At 43.7% G+C, this 16,694-nt stretch overlaps 1 protein-coding gene across 1 annotated transcript in view; it reads right to left on the minus strand.

Moving 5' to 3' along the window:
* Nucleotides 1-16,694, minus strand: part of LOC126526148 (fatty acid synthase-like) — a 132,856-nt gene that overhangs the window by 66,089 nt on the left and 50,073 nt on the right. Inside the window, exons 11-14 of the mRNA XM_055067997.2 lie at nucleotides 10,578-10,835; nucleotides 5,769-5,985; nucleotides 4,818-5,072; nucleotides 1,110-1,283 (exon numbers count right to left, since the gene is read on the minus strand). Of these exons, the coding sequence (XP_054923972.2) occupies nucleotides 1,110-1,283; nucleotides 4,818-5,072; nucleotides 5,769-5,985; nucleotides 10,578-10,835 (904 nt within the window). The remainder of the gene's footprint in view (nucleotides 1-1,109; nucleotides 1,284-4,817; nucleotides 5,073-5,768; nucleotides 5,986-10,577; nucleotides 10,836-16,694) is intronic.

Consider the following 16,694-nt stretch of genomic DNA (forward strand, 5'->3'; position numbering starts at 1 on the left):
CGTCATTTCATTCGAGCACTTGCGCTATTAAACACATGATGTATAGGCTTCATGTAATTTCTCGAAAGCACAGAGCCTTTGCGGGTGGTGAACACACCGGTTGCACGTATTCGCGCATGACACATGTTGCAGAAGTATCACACGGCTCATACGTTGCAGCGAGTGGGCAGCGTACGCAGGGTTGTTAAGTGTGGGATCGCAAGACAGGACCAAGAACCCACCCTCGCACGATGTCACATAAATACAAGTTCCGGACACTAAGGTGCCAGTTGGGGCTTGCTGGCGATCCCTCACGAGCAGCAGATTTACAGTACTTGTTGGACAAAAAACAAAAGTAGCAAGACGCACGCGATAAGTCTACACCATAGTACACTGCCAGTTTTTTAGTGCGAGACCGTAACATAATACTCAACCGCAAAAGTTAACGCACCCCAGTATGTCAGAAAACGTACAATTTTTGAGCAGCCAGTATGCGTAAGCATCACAATGGTGTTCACATATGCGGGTAGAGGCTGTAAACGCAAACGCTAGGTTGCGTTGTGATGCTGCCCAGATATTCAGCTTCTTTCTCAGAATTCGTGTTCCGTGAAACTTAGTGGCCGAGTGTACGTCTAATACTCGAGACCCTAAATTCCTGGCCTGTGTATTTTCCAAAAAGCATGATGTGCGCGCGATTGTAAATGTTGCTCCTCGTTTATTTTCCAACTCATGAAAAGACGCTTTGTCAATGCAAGCGTGCAATGCTTGCTTGCTGAAAGTGGTCATGGTGTTCGGGTTGAAAAATCTAGGCTTAAAGCAGTGTAATGTCTGGTTATTTCGAAGTTATACCAGCTCGGCGCTATTTCTTGTTACGCTACGCGACGCTGTGTCTGACCGAAAGCATGGTCAAAGGACCCGATGGAGGCATTACCCAGCTCACGCTTACTTTCTACTGTAAAATGCCACTTATATCGTCTGTGCTGAGAAGGGAACAAACAACCCGGGGTGAACGCATTAACTCCTTTACAGATACTGCGCTTAAATGCGAGACACAGTCCCGCTATTCATTTCCGTGTAAAAATTTCCATTTCAATGTTTCAACAAATCAACTGAAGAAAAAGCTCGCTCACCGGCGTCCCCGACCGTTTCGGTGATCCGTGCGTGAACAACGGGGTCGATGCGGATCGACTGCATCCTCACAGGCAAGACAAAGCACCTTTTCGGCTTCCAGATGAAGGCCATGTGCACCATCGCATCTAGGAAGGTCACCCAGTTGTCCTCCCACTTCAACTTTGCATATGGTTCTGCAAAATATATGGTCAACTGAATAAGCCACTTATTCTACTGCGTTGAGGAAAATGGCGCCGACAGTCAAGCACAGGTACGTGTAGTTACTATGCAGACCATGAATAGGACCGATGAAATATTGAGCTAAGGAAAGAATCACAACGATAGCATTCATTAACATCGTTTGAAGGTGATCCTCCCCACATATGCTTCAGGAAATTCAAGGATAAATTGGCGTCAGGCCGCCAACGTGCTGCATGTCTTCTTCAAATATTTACTTTCACGAATCGTGTGACTTTTCTTTATTTAGTTGTAATGATAACCCGCTGATGAGGGTGGTTAGAGGGAGGGCACAATAAATAGAATTTGCATAAATACAGATATTTTTACGACGACGAACTAACAAGCAAAAACACACTTATCAAGATGACTATCTAGGCAGCGTTCAAAATCCCATACATATTTATTCCGCATAACAACGTTGCGTAAACTAGTCAATAGGTTTATAATCTTAGGGAAAAAGAAAGACGAAACAAATTAGCACAGGTTCGTATTGGTTGCATTAGGAGAGAGTCGGTTGTTCGCAGGCATCATTTTTGAAGCCGCTGATTTATTTATCGCTTTATTTTTAAATTCCCTTTCAATATTTGAACAAAAGCAACGGACTCAGTATACACGTCGGCATTCTTAATTCAAGCGCCTGTAACTCACATGCCCTTATGGCTATTACCCGAGTCAGTGCACCTATACTAAGATTCCCTTTATACGTTCCAATTTCGTCTTTAGAACTTTCCAATGCGGGCTCCAAACGGCACTTGTATCTTCTAGGAGCGGACAAATATAAGCCCTGAAATCCATTGCTCTTTAATCACGAGGCGTAATTTCCTGTTAAAAGCAAAATTTCTCATACGCTGGCAGATAATGACGCAACAGCGTTAAGAGACGCATGTCGCACAAAATCCGGCGACGGCGCCCGGCGTCTGCTGTCGGACGTTCTGGCAAAAATATTTTCGAACCACGCATACCCAGGCTCTCCATGTGGCGCAAGTAAGTGACCGAAATTAATTTAATTTCTCAACATACCACACGTAGAAAAACGGTGATGTACGACTTGCACACAACCTGGAGACATGAAAGCTTCGGATTGTAATTTGAATATACGAGAAAATAGAATTATGTCACGCAAAAACTCAAACAAGCCCCTTTTCCAGCGTTTCTACCATTCATAAACCGGCGACGGCGTCCTACATTTGCGGCGCGCCAATACCTTGGAGGCCGCGGATAAGCGCGCCCGCTTCTTTGCAACACCCAGAGACGGCGATCGCCCCCGCCCCATCGCGGCCCATGTGAGAGGCCGCGCTTCTACCAGAGAGGCCGCCTTCGTGCATAGCGTTCGCCGCCAGCGTTTCGCGGTAAACATTAGAATGAGAAGCAGTCAGGAATCTTCGAATGCTATAGTGTCCCACTCCTAAAGGTGAAGCTTAAGCGCCCTCCAATTTTTTTTTACTAGGTGCTGACGCCCAACTAGTTTATTGATTATCACGCGTAAGCACTTGAAAGTATTCTCGTTATCCAGAATTTTGTTCCCAATCATATATTGTAACAAAAAAACTGAACTTTTTATATTATATGAGTGTAAGTAGATCTTTTTAAGTTTATCTCCATCCATCATTGGGCACACCATCAGCTCCATGAGTTAAAGCACTGGTTATTTTATTGTGATCTTCTCTACAAGCAGCAGGACAATAAAGTAAATAATCGTCGGCAGGAACCTTGATTTCAACAGGTCATTTAAGAACTACAGAAATGTCATCGACGTATAGCAGACGCAAGAGTGACCCCAACGGGGATGATTGAGGTACCCCTGAATGGACTTCTCCAATACACAATATACTATTTTTCACTCAAACTAATAGCAGATAATACGAGAAGTTTGCTTCGATCCAACGAAGCACATGTGTACTGATTACTGCATAGCGAAGTTTACAAAAGGTTTGTGGTGGGAGACTGTCGAGTGACTTTACGAACACACTACATAAATTGTAGGTTTGCTGTGTTGCATCTAGAGCGTTACAAATATCATGACCGTTTACAATCAGCTGTGTGGAAGTGGAACTACTCTATATGATTTTATGCTGAAAAGGGCATAATCACCCATTTTATTCAGAAGCTGGCGCATATGCTTTGATATTATACGTTGAAAAAACAAACAGCACACTGATGTAGGAGATACTGGACGCTTCTGCCTTTATTCAATAACACTCGGTTGTTAATGTTGAATATCTGAACCCCGAATGTGTTGTGCCAACCGTCTGGCAACAAGCAACAGCGTGACAATTTTTGAAACAATGTAGTCAGATAATAGGAGACAATTTTGCGTCTAACAACAGTTGTTCAATAAATATCCCTCCTTGCCCAATGCGAATATCCCCCGTTGGCATGACGATAAAGAAGCCATCTGCTATCCTTCGATATCATCGGCGTCACTAGTGAACACTTACTCGTACTCACTGCACTTGCCAGCAATATCCCTCTGGTGCGCTATGATTCCGTTCCATCGAATATCAGCTGAAGTCACACATCCTTGTCTTTAAAGAAAAGCCAAAATTTCCTTGACCATTTTAGAACGCGGGTGATTGATTTACAAATTTTTTTGCTTAGATTGTGTTAACTGCGCCTTTAGGTCTCCTTCTGCAGTTGAAATTTTAGTTGCCGCAGCGTTTCTTTACGCACAATATCTTTACTTTGCGTTTCAAGTGTCTAATGGTTTTCCTTCTTTACCGATTTCGTGATTTTGTTCTTTTAGAATGTGTGGGTGCCACGTGCCCTACATATTGTTGAACAATTTCATTAAAACATTTCCACAGTTATTCAAGAGGTTCTAGCTCTGACAAGCTCTCAATATCAAGTTACATTTCTACACAACAAAGAATAGATGTATCACCTGCGTGACTTACGTGTTTAGCATAAGTATACACATGAGGTTTTGTTTGTACACTGGTGGAACACGTCAGGTCGGTAGAACTGAATTGTTGGCCAGATATGCCATTTTCGACTAAAATGGCATAACCAGAAATTTTATTTGATATGGAATCCAAGTCCAACAATGACTGCCACGCACGAGTAACCATTTCGAAATGTTTTACAATTTGTCTCAAGTTTTGGGAAAGCATGTGTTCTATCTGCACATTGTCCCTAGCAGTCTCTGCCTGACCGAACGATTCAAACGTCTTTCCAATCATTATGAGGCTAGTTGAAGTGGCCAGCCTTTATTAAGTATTTTGATTCACATGAGCACAGACAAACATGTTCAAATCTTCCACGAATTCAATCGAAGCAGAATGCCCGTGTAAACTGCTGCATTAATGAACTTACTGTTGCTACATTTTACCTTACACCAGAATACTTCCCAGAATGCCCCAGTTTCGAAATAAAATATTTATCAAAACTCCTAATATTACTTGCCCAACTTATACCGACAAGGCAAGGGGTCTTGCGATAACCATAGATCTAGTTGCAACGCTGCACTTTAAAGCCCAGTTCGCGCTTACTCTCCGAGGAAGCCTTGAGCGTAGCCTGGAAGGCACCGTAGTACTGGTATCCACGCAGTCTCAGCTCCTTGTAAACGTCCGCACAGTCCATATCGTACAGAACGGTCTCAGCAGGTGCTCCCGGAGGGTCCTTGAGGAGAACCGTCTCGCCTTCTTCGACCAAGCGGATCCGGCCTTGGCAAACCACGGCTCGGCCCTCGGACACTTCAAACTCCCCAGATGTAGGCATCATGCTAATCTGGAAGCGCACGCGACCTGGACATGCAAGAGCATGTTCTTGTATAACTCCAACAAATTTTCATCGCATGACTTTCAACTCAGAAAGCCCTATTGCCTGTTTAAACCCTATTCAACGTTAGCATTCTACTGAGCGGAAGTCTAATATGTCGACAAACAAATGTGTCGGGGAATTGTCTTAAAAAATGAAAAGTTTTCTAGTTGCTGCTTAACGTCGTGAAAGCAGTAAAATACGCTTTTTGTGATGGAATCACCTCCGAGACACTGAGGAAGTAGAGAAAATCAGAAAAAGAATCTTCTAAAGAATACTTCAGTCGTGAACTCGGCATTATGAATATACGTCAAAAGTAACAGTGCAGGATGTGCATATAGGTTCCTGTTAATATTGACACGAGTACCTGGTGATCTTTCTCTGGCGACCACTTTTCCCCGGCTAACAAATGTTAAACGTTATCGCTCAGGGCTAGATACGCCTGCATGTATCGGAAGCGCATCGTATGTTATCAACGGTTCTATCGGTAGTTTTATATCATCGAACCTTGTGTAAGCTGACTAGTTGTGCCAGGGTTATTGCATAGCATCTTCTGGAAGACGCACGGGCACCAGCGATTACCCTGGAACCTTCCACAACTCATGTGTGAAAGCCGGCACGCTTGACCCGCTGATCAGATTGACGACAGTCGCCAACAGTGAGTAACAATATTTTCTGCTTACCTGTTAAAGGCAGGATCGTGAAACGTTGCAGTTTCACGTCCTCGATGATTACACGTGTCTCGTTCATAGGTCTTCCATGGCGGCTGGACAAAAACTTCCAAACAAAAACCAAGTAGCCAGTCGCAGGGAATAAGATACGTCCGTCTGGCTGGTGACCGACCAAGTACTTGTCTTCGCTGTGTGCTCCGATGTCAACGTCCATAACATCTTCGAACGTCTGCGAGTGCCGTGAGCATGGAATGTGTTACCATAAGGTTAAGTACACGAATCAAACCATCCACGTAATGAAGCCCTACAATGAATTACTCACCTAACCTAGCGAATCATGTGCAATTAGACTTTCTTTGCCCACCTTTAGCCTCCCCAATATCCCGTGTTCATGCCACGGACTAATGAGCATTATGCTAACTTACGCAAAGCTTCAGTATCACCAGATTTAGTGAATATCGCAGTACGTTTGAATAATATCTTGAGCATTTGTACATCTTAGAGGAAATCCGTAGCACAGGATTATAGGTCCACCTTGGAACGCATTCAGCTTCCGACCAGCAAAGTCAGTGTGCTGAGTTTTCCTGCGTACAGCGACACACTAATGTAAGAACCAGGGAAAGCATTTATCACTGTTCAGCACCCGCCTCCAAACAGGAAAGGTTTGTGGTGTTTTGCCTTTATGGCCGCTTTTTACATGACACTTTATCCCGCACTGCACACACACTTTACTGGCAGCTCCATCTCCTACGTTAAGGGTAAATAAGCGCTGGAAAACTCAGCAGTGATCTTGGCGCCTTATTGAAGTTAGTTCTTGAGCTTCCCCATCGTAACAAACCGTTCGTACAGCAGGCTGACGCCAGTGATTTAGGACTTGTTGAATACCTATTGCGGGAATGCGCATATCTGCTGGTCCCCGTAGCATTCGCGAGGCATGCGCTCACAAGTTCTAAACGCAATTCTTTAGTAGCCTAAAGCGTGCACTTGGATATATATATATATATATATATATATATACACTTTGTGGTTTCCCTCTTTCCCAAATTTCTGCGTGGCACCGTCCTGTTGTTCAAGTGGACCACCAGCCATTCCATCGGTTAAACGTTCCGAAGTACCTGGTTAACAGGTAGATTGCGATATTGGCAAAGACGTTGCAGCGGTGTGAGTGCATTATTAGGAGGACAGCTACCAACCCTATAGGCTATCCTCACTCCTGCGCCACTTTCTTGGAAAGCCACGTAGTACCCGAGTCAATTGATGTAGTTACGACAGCACATGTCGGCGCGAATAGTTTACATTCATAACTAGGAAAACCTATCTAGAGCACGACAGGGTGACGACGTTTCCGGAAAGGTGTTTGTAATGCTGGTGCCCTATATTATTAAGCACGGCAAGCAACGCGGACACCTACTGCTACGACCTCGGAAGAAAAATACTGGACTGCGTGGTACTGCATAGGCAGGCAACACAGATCAAATCCCATTTGGCGTGGTAGTAGTAGGGAATATACGTAAGCCGCTAATGAAGTGCTACCAGGATAGCGCTGTAACTGTCCATTCCTCAGGACAGAAAACTTACGATCATGTGTGTAGCATATTGACGTTGTGGGGAGTGTGACGCGCTGCGCTATGGCCGTCCACGCATTGCTAGTGAGAAGGGTATGTAATCAGTAACCTTGCCGCTTATCGAAATTCCATTACGAAAGCAGATTGGAGCTGCTGTCGTCATTCTGTCTTTTTTTGACCTCCGGCCTAAATGCGTTGTCTTTGGCGGTAACCGCGTTCTTGATGTCTTGACGTTGGGAGCCTTCCACGCACGCTTAGGTCCTGTTTAGCGCTCGAGAATCGGTGAGTATAAACGCTCTCTAGCTTAAACTATTTGCCTTGCGTAAGTTGACATAACCGAAACGCTCGGACTGCTTTGTTGGAATGTTCATTAGGATTAGCTTTCCGGCGCTCGTAATAAGGAACAATGCCACACATCTATCAGAAAATTGCTCACATAGTGCTGGAACGCTATAAGAATTTATCACATAAGCACGTTAGCTTGTCATTGTCCAGCAAGCCTTATTGAACCGCGAATTGTAATATGAAGTCATTGCTCGTCATCCGCACAGCCCCGGCACAAGATTTAGGACTCTAGAGTACCGATCCCGGCTTTCGCTACCCGAACTGGGCTTAACAGTTCGACGAGCTTAAGCCCCATGCAGTTTCGCTAGGGAAATAAAGTGGCGCTTCCCACATGACTATTACCAAGAATCGCCACTTCCCACAGTTAAATATTTTGCAAAGTTGGCAGGGGACATGCGGAGGCAGTTTAGGGTCACCGTGCAGCAAGCCCTCCAGCACCTTGGCATAGAAAGAGTGGAAGCAACAACGCAGTTCAACGAACGCACGGTGCGAGCTTCTAGGTAGCGGGCCTGTCCAATCGTGCACATCCTCTCAGCTATAGTCGACACCCCAAAATTTAGTGCAAACAAAAACTGGTCCGGCGCCGAAGTATCTGACTAGCTCAGGCGGTACAGAATAAGACTAAATCTCTAGGTCGAAGGAACGGCCCTCGCATTCGGCGCCATTTGTGGTAGACCTCGCTCGTTCCCGTCCGCAGCGTAAAGCAGGCGTGACAGAGGTCACAAGTAGGGCAGGACATGTGCTAACGGCAATGTAGCCATAAACTTTCGAAGAAGTGGTCGAATAGCCCCTACTTACCTTGTACTCACTGCACAACTTAACCCGGCTGCGCCTAATACGCGTTGTTCGCTAGAACACAAACCAGATTCGAGCTCTTGCTTTCTCTCCGCTTACTTGATGGACGAAAATGGTCACTTTTGTTATTCGTAGTACTATCCTGATTAGCTGCAATTAGTCCGAACAATGCAGCTATAATTTTAGTGTACCTTCTGCCAACAATAGTTGCCCGGGTAGATAAAGAATGGCTCGTGAACATGGCCACTGCAGATCTTGACTTCAAGGACACAATGCCATTTGGCAGCCATATAATATAACTTCTGTGTGCGATGGCAATATAACATTTTGTATTTGTTCAACCTTACTTGTCGCGTGTAAAATTATTGTTCTATAAATAAATAACACCAACGAACGCTGCTTATCATTATGTTCCTCAGAAAAAGTAGGCTTCAGTAACATAGCTATGCAGAAGTTTTATCTTTCACTACAACCAGCGATGTTTTCTTCGCAACAAGATCTGTTACAAGTACCTGGGCCAGACATCTCCGCCAGAAGCGTCTTTATTTGCCACAACTTCTAATATATCTTTCTGTAACCAAATATTTAGCGCTTTTAGGAAGCTAATCATGTAGCAGCCATTCTTTATCAGAGAGCTTGCTAGCTACTACGTTCGAATGTTTTTGAGAGGCTATTCATTCGGTTTTGCTATTTGTAAATGGTCATTATTGAGCAAGAAAAAAGTCATCTGCTACTGACTTCTTTTTTGGCACTTGCCAATATAGGGTGGCACCAAATTACATTAAAATAAATGTTCCTGCTTTACATGTTTCTGCGTTTGAGTATTCGATATTCGTTTGGAGATGCCATGCCTATTATTGTTATTTGATTTCGATACGGATATGGTCACATTCGCCCAGCTCTAAGTATGGGACTGAAGTAAGCAGGGTCAGTACAGTTCGTAGACTAAAATTCGCAGTTTCGACCCTGAAGGGCGAAGTGCTGACTGCGATATCAAGGTTATTGCGTTGCGCTTGAAATTCTCGGACTGTCTTTTAACCACACGTAAGCCCGACAAACGTGGACGTGGCACACGCGGGTGCACCAAAATTTATGGCAACCGAAAAAGATTTAACACGCCACGTAGGGCCTGTAGCGACATCGCACTGCGCCATTACGCTTTCCACAAAAATCCGCGACAGTAAAACTACTTTTTTTCAGTTTTAGTGCTGATATAATTTTACGCTTTTAATATTGTATAGTCGCAGAATATCTCAGATAAAATGCGTGCGCTGGCCACATTCTCTGTAATTACATTTATCTGTGGGCTGTCATTGTCAAAATCCTGAAAAGTAATTTAATCAAGAACGCATGGCCTGGTATCAGTTAATTTGGTGACTGAGTAGTGTAGTGATATAACGCGCATAGGTGAGATGGACAAGCATATAACGTAAATATATTTAAATATATGCCGAGCACCACGGCGACGCTGACGCCTACGGTGAGCATTCGCGTGGAGGCCCATATAATTGCTATCTCAAAAGAAAACATAGCGCCCGAACGGACAAACCAGCATTGAAAACTCACAACGCGAGCGATTTTGACATGAAAATTGATGGCACTTGACATGTGTCCTCTTCATACATCCGTTGTTTCTAATCAAAACTGATAAAGCAGCCATGGCTAGTCAGTTAACGCACCAGCCAAGATTGCTTAATAAGTTCTCTTGTGCATAGCATTAGAATATTTAGCGGTATTTTACATTATTTGGATGGTTTGCCGCCATGGCATCCTTTGAAACCCAGCGTCATCAGGCACATAATTCATGGCTTAATACCTAGCGAGAGCCACCCATAGGCCCACAGATGGCTATGCAATCTTTTTAGCCCTCGTTATAGATTCGCCATCAATTTTGTAAGAATTCTAGCTTTCACTAATGATGTACGGTAATTGTCGTTGCCAATCAGAGCGATATTTATCTAACTGCTGTGTTATGGATTAAATTTTGAATAGCTCCAGGACATGTCACAAGAGCCAAAAAACTGGCAATTTATTAAGGGTAGGAAAGCGAAAAATCAAGTTCAATTGAACACCATATCTAACACTGCGTGTTCTAATAAACGAAATACTCAAATACCTTTTCTGGGGAAGGAAAATCTTTCCATTGAGCGACATCCCAGCTTTGGGAGTGATCCCAGCTGACCAAGTGGCCGATGTTAGGCGTACCACGGGGCAGGGGCCACGGAACTGGAGGATAAAGCACCGACAAGTCCAGCTCGACCCCAAGAGTGTGAAGTTGGCCCAGTGAGGTGAGAAAATACTGCAGGTTGTCAGCGTCGCGTTTCATGAGGCCCAGGCAAGTAGCGTCGGGGCCTACAGCACGTCGGAGGATCGCCTGTGGTGAGTTGAAGGGTATGTAGGCGTAATAAATGTTCGCTACCCTTTAACCTCCAATAAGCAGTAGCGCCTGCACTTTAGAACCTGCATACAAAGGATTCTCCTTCTTAAACAGTACGAAGAAAGGTGACAGTGGAATCTACAATATAATGTGTCTTCGTCCTTTGAATTTTGAAACCATGAAAGCTATTAGAGGAGCTATTTTATTTCACCCAAATTCTTACACCAAACAGCCTATCGCTCAGCGACTACAGTAGCGACTGTTACCAGACGTCCTAAATGATCGCACATTTCACTAAATAATACTTATCGCTAAGCTTAGCGGTTCACGAAGGGCGCTGAAAGTCCGACACCATGGTTTCAGAGGAATTTCGGCACAGTATACTTTTGAAACACTAGTTGTGTGAATAGTAAACTTCCAAATTAAAATGACTGTGAACGTTAAAAAAACGTGAGCATCAAATGTAGGCTCAAATACCAGGCGTTAACAGAGCCCAATATAACAATGCGAGCAAGTTTGTTTGGCGTTATAATATTTTATACATCTGAGTTCCACCCACAACCTACGAGTTTATCAATGTAAAACGACTCCTTTGATAATTGTTGTGCTTCTTGATAATCACAGCAGCGAAAGAAGAAACTATCATGCCACCAGATCCACCTTGAGTGGGGCGCTCGCTGAAGAGGGTGGAGTGTGATACTATGTAATATCCCACAATGTAAACGTGGTTCGAGTGACTTGCTTAATTACAAATCCCGTTTTAAATCAATACACTAAATGAATTCGCTGAGCTCCTAAAACTTAGGCATTTGTCTTGAATGATTGGAACATGGTTTAGAAGTCCTTAGTTACTGCGTTCCCTCAAATAGTCAGCAGCAGCTGGTATCACGGATGGCCTCATTTTCTAATTTAAACATATGTAGTGCGGCTGCGGAACTACCGCGTCTCTCCTGGTGCAGGATCACTTAAAGTGGTCATAATATTTTGACACTTTCAACTCAAGACAATGAGATATATTACTTAGAAATATTTGAGCAGAAGCGAATCTATTATCTTCTGCAATAGTGAGTTCTCAAATCGAATATTTAGCAAATAGCAAAGCCGATTTCATTCGTATTCTGTTTAGGTCAGAATTCGCAGAAAGGATGCTTCATCTGAAAATAAAGACAAATACTGAATGTGCGCCTCTTAGGACGCGTCACATTCGAATAGAAAATGTGACTACTTGAGCGCTTTAACAGATTTTAAGGCGGATTAAAAAACTGTTATTGATTCTATAGAAATTTGTCAAGATACGGAATCAGCTCCAACAGCGAAAGTTCAGAATCAACGCTTCATAATAAAGCACCGGCTTGGTGGTGAACTCTACATTGTTTTTAGGTTTTACAGCTCACCGAGATGAATTTTCGTTCTTCTTATCGAACTGTCTTTTGCATGCAGTTTCGCTAATAAAAATAACCGATGCAGTCTGACCAACGCCTCGGTTCTATTGGAAGTTCTTGCACCTCTAACAAAAGAATGCTGATGTTTGCCTTACCAACACATGTATGACTGTCCAGTGTTCATCCTGTTCGTGGGCAGTACCCGTACAAAAAAAATTATTGAGAAGGCATTGAATTATTATTGGTCAATGTTAAGTTTTCCATTGAGAAATTGTGGAAATTTTGTTGGAGAATTGTTGGGCTGACTGTTGAGTGTTCTTCAATATTGGCCACTGAAATTTAATTGAAACACCATTGGGTCTCAATACCAGCACCAAGACAACGGCAGCGAGCGTGCGGTGCACGAACGCCACAGACGCCGAGGAGGTTGCCATCGCTCTGGCGATCACCGAGGCCGAGTGTCGCACCGTGCTCAGCGACTCGAGGAATGCCGTGCGCAACTTTGCCAAGGGGCGAATATGCGCGCCGGCGGCCGCCATCATCGGCAAGCTCCAACTTCAAGACCGCGGCAGCACCGTCCGTATCAAGTGGTTCCCGGCGCACGCCGGCGAGTGTGCATCCTCACCGAACCACAACGAGACGGCCCATTCGGCGGCGCGAGCGCTTCCCTTCCGCGCCCCCGAGAGTGACCGTTCCGTGTGGTGGTTCGAAACGAAGGACAGATTGACTAGTTAGCCGAAGTAACCAAGTGTTACCGCTTAGCTCGACTGACAATGCCGCCTCCCCACCCGGCACTCAGTCGGGAGGAGGGCGTAATCCTAAGACAAATCCAGAACGCGTCACTCCTCGCCCCCGCAATGCTGCACGTGCTTCACCCAGAGCTCTATCCGAGTGGGCTGTGCGGTGTTTGTGCAGCGGGTCCGGCGGACCAATGGCACATCATGTGGGACTGTGCCAGGTTCCCGACGGCAGCAACCTCCAGGACTTACCCGCCAGAACTTCAAAGTGCACTGCAGTCAGCAGACAAGGACTCACAACTATGGGCCGTCCAGCAGGCCCGGGGTGCACTCAAAAAGCACAAGCCTCATGACCCACTACAAACGGGCCCAACTGGGCTAGTGCAGAGTAGGGTATAACCCCGGGTCGACGCTTGGCCAGCGTCACGACTCGTTAAATCGTCGTTTGCCGGCACTTTATTAAAGTTATTCATATCCTATCCTCGAGTAATTGTCAAGTTACCATTGAAATTCTATTGCGCTTAGACGGCTCGCTGTGTACATTTTGTTGAACGGTTGTTGGGTTACCACTGACGCTGTATTGAACTGACGTTGTGGTAGTTCTGTTGACCTGTTGTTGCGTTATTGTTGTCACAGCACTGAAAAGTACATTGTGGCCCAGTTGAGATGGCATTGAAATTTCAGAAGTGGCCATTGAAATATGATTGACATTTCGTTGGGCTAGTGGATTTTATTCATATATTGAAATTGCTTTGCTATTCACACTTGCATGCCCCGGTGCCTGCTCATAACTTTCACAAACACAAACAAAAGCAAAAGAGAGACTGATCAATTTGAAGTACCTTTATTTACACCAAACATGCGTGCCCATGAAACAATATTACAGTACATGAGGCACCACTACATCGAACCTGGAGACATAGGCTAGTACCTACAGCACTTTTAACAGTGTAAATACATCTGAAAAAACCTATACATATGAATTAAATCAAAACTATCATTCTGGTCTTCCCTTGCGACTTAAGTTTATGACTAGAAGGCGAAGCGACCCAAAAAGCAGCGCTTAAGCATACCCTTTTAAAAACCAACATTGAACACATGAACACTTGAAGCTGCTTGCGTGTGAATACACACAAGACATCTGAATACGTTACATTAAAATGTTTCGCACACCAACCCATCACAGGAACAGTTCCGGCTGACTATGAGAAGGCAATATAAGACTTGAAACAAATGACTTCACGTAAATATATACAAGCTTTAGCACACGTCTTTCAACGCAATTAAAATTTAATGAAGTACCAAAGTAGACTTGTCTGAGCTTTTTGTCTTCGAGATGTGTATATTTTCAGGTTGTCCAATTATTTTATAAAATAAGATCACTCAACTTAGCTATTAATTGATGAGACATCATTTAGAAAGTTGTTGGGCATGGTGAACACCTGAATCATGTTTTTGACGAGCCAGGTTTGCAATAGTACACCATTTGTATATGTTAAATTGAGGTACAGAAGAGTTTGTGGGTGGTATTTTCTCAATTTAGTGAGCTCATTTTCAGTTAATTTTTCTGGACTTGCACAAAGCTAACTAGAGCACTTTTCGGGGCCTTTTTCACTATACCCAGCAACTAAGCGGTATCTCAATCAATAGAGAGATAAGGCAAGGCTAATACCTTAAACGATAAGAGAAAACAATTATTTAGCACAGAAAATTGGCAGTAACACACGGCTAACAGAATTCCAAAGAGCCAAATAGATGGTCACCTGCACTTGCAATATCAAGTACCCCAGAAATCGTCATAAAGGATGGGAAAAGGTTTCAATGACTGGACAGCCAGATTGGTGAAACAGTGAAAAATGCAAATAAATGCGTAAACGAAAAACCAATGACCTCAATTGCGCAGATAAAATGTTATTAAAATGCTACCAAAATGTTATTGCATAATATATATAAAAGTTGCATAAAAATTGAGACAAAGCAGTAACAAAGACAGAGGGAGGTACAGCACCCGTGATGAAAAAAAAATTACAAGTGATATACATGCATATTTAAGCTGAAGACAATTTTTTCTGCAATATATGCAAAAAGAACCCATGCACTGACGGCATAAAAGAAGGTTCCTGCGCCTGCAGAATGCAGCATAGTACAAAGCAGCGTCATTATAACCGAAAAGTAGAGCTTGTTATGTTTAAAAAGTACGAATACTTGCATACCTACAGGCATGTGACATGTCATGCCTTGAATGGATGAAATTCATAAATCTCACACAAATGAAGTTACCATCACTCTTATTGGCTTCCTCAGAGGACTCCTTGAAGTTGACTAGAAAAATGTACATCAGTGTTAAAAACAGAGAAGATAAGACCCTATAGCGTTCTTCCTGAAATAAACAGCGCAAATGTGTTATGTATCAATTCTATGGACACTTCGCCAATTCGGTGTACATTTATATTTGACAACCACCCAAACAGAGACGAGAAGGATGAATTAAGGTAAGAACACACATGAACGCTGACTCAACTAGAAGTTTATTCGTGAAGACTAAGATTTTAAACGCATTGGCCAACTTCACAAAGAAAATGCCATGGATGTGCAGCAGAAACAGCCCGGCACAACAAAAAAGGACCGAAAGACATGTTCTGTAGAACAAAAATGTGCGTCAAAAACAAAAACACATGAAAACTGAAAGGTTTGTCCTGTAAGTGATATTAACGAGAAATACTGCAGCAACTCTTTTCCACTAAGGGTCACAGAAATCTTGCTTATGAATTTTTCTTCGTGATCAATCAATAATTATTCCATAAGTCCTGTTGTGTTCTGGTCTTTGTGATGAAACAACCGTTCTTTCTGCTCTATACCTCAACACCAGAGGAGTTCCAGAAGCAATATTCCTTGATCACAAACGAAACAAGTGCATAACCAAGGTATCTGTTGCCCTTTAGTGGGAAAGACTTGCAGTTCTCAAGTGTATTTCTCGTTGGTTAGAATCACTCATCGGACAAATATTTCGCTTTTTCGAAAGATTTGTCCGATAGTTCTCATTTTTCACGCACGTTTATTCTACATGACATGGCTCTTTCATATTTTTTTTTTCTTGTCACTCGTGGCTGTTTCTACCACGCATGCACGGCTCTTTACCTTTGTCAAGTTGACCAGCGTCTTTAATACCTCTGTCTTCAAAAATAAACTTCGTTGAACTTGCGCTCGAGTGTGCTCCTACCTATTTCGTCGTCCGCCTCTGTTCGTGCTGCTGTTTACAGTACGCACGTATCGCTTGGTTGGGCTTGTAAACATTCTCGCAAGTAAAAGGAAATACCTCCCCTCAAAAGGTAGCCCATCCTTCCCTATTAAAAGCCAGAGGAAATCGAAAGTAAGCTTTCACAGTGTCCATGCGGCAGCTAGTACACCAGAGAGCAGCACAAAAAATAGTTAAAAATCCCACTTGATGGAGAGTGGCAACAGAGATGCGAGTTTGCTAGTGATCAGCCACATATTAACGGGTGTCTCTTGCACGACGCGAAGCTGCTCTTGACGTAGAACACTTTAGCATCTGGGCATTTGCTGCATGCGTAACCTGCGAGAAGGGAATGCGGACAGAAACTTAGATTGCGCGGATTCAGAATCTGCCACACACTGCACATAACTACGCACAAAATAGAAGTACACACTATACTGGCAAGTAAAAATTTGCGACTCTTTACGAGTGCTGTCTAGAAACGGAAGAAATGGGTTGCTAC

The sequence above is a fragment of the Dermacentor andersoni genome, chromosome 8, assembly GCF_023375885.2.
Source record: "Dermacentor andersoni chromosome 8, qqDerAnde1_hic_scaffold, whole genome shotgun sequence".
Classification (NCBI taxonomy): domain Eukaryota; kingdom Metazoa; phylum Arthropoda; class Arachnida; order Ixodida; family Ixodidae; genus Dermacentor; species Dermacentor andersoni.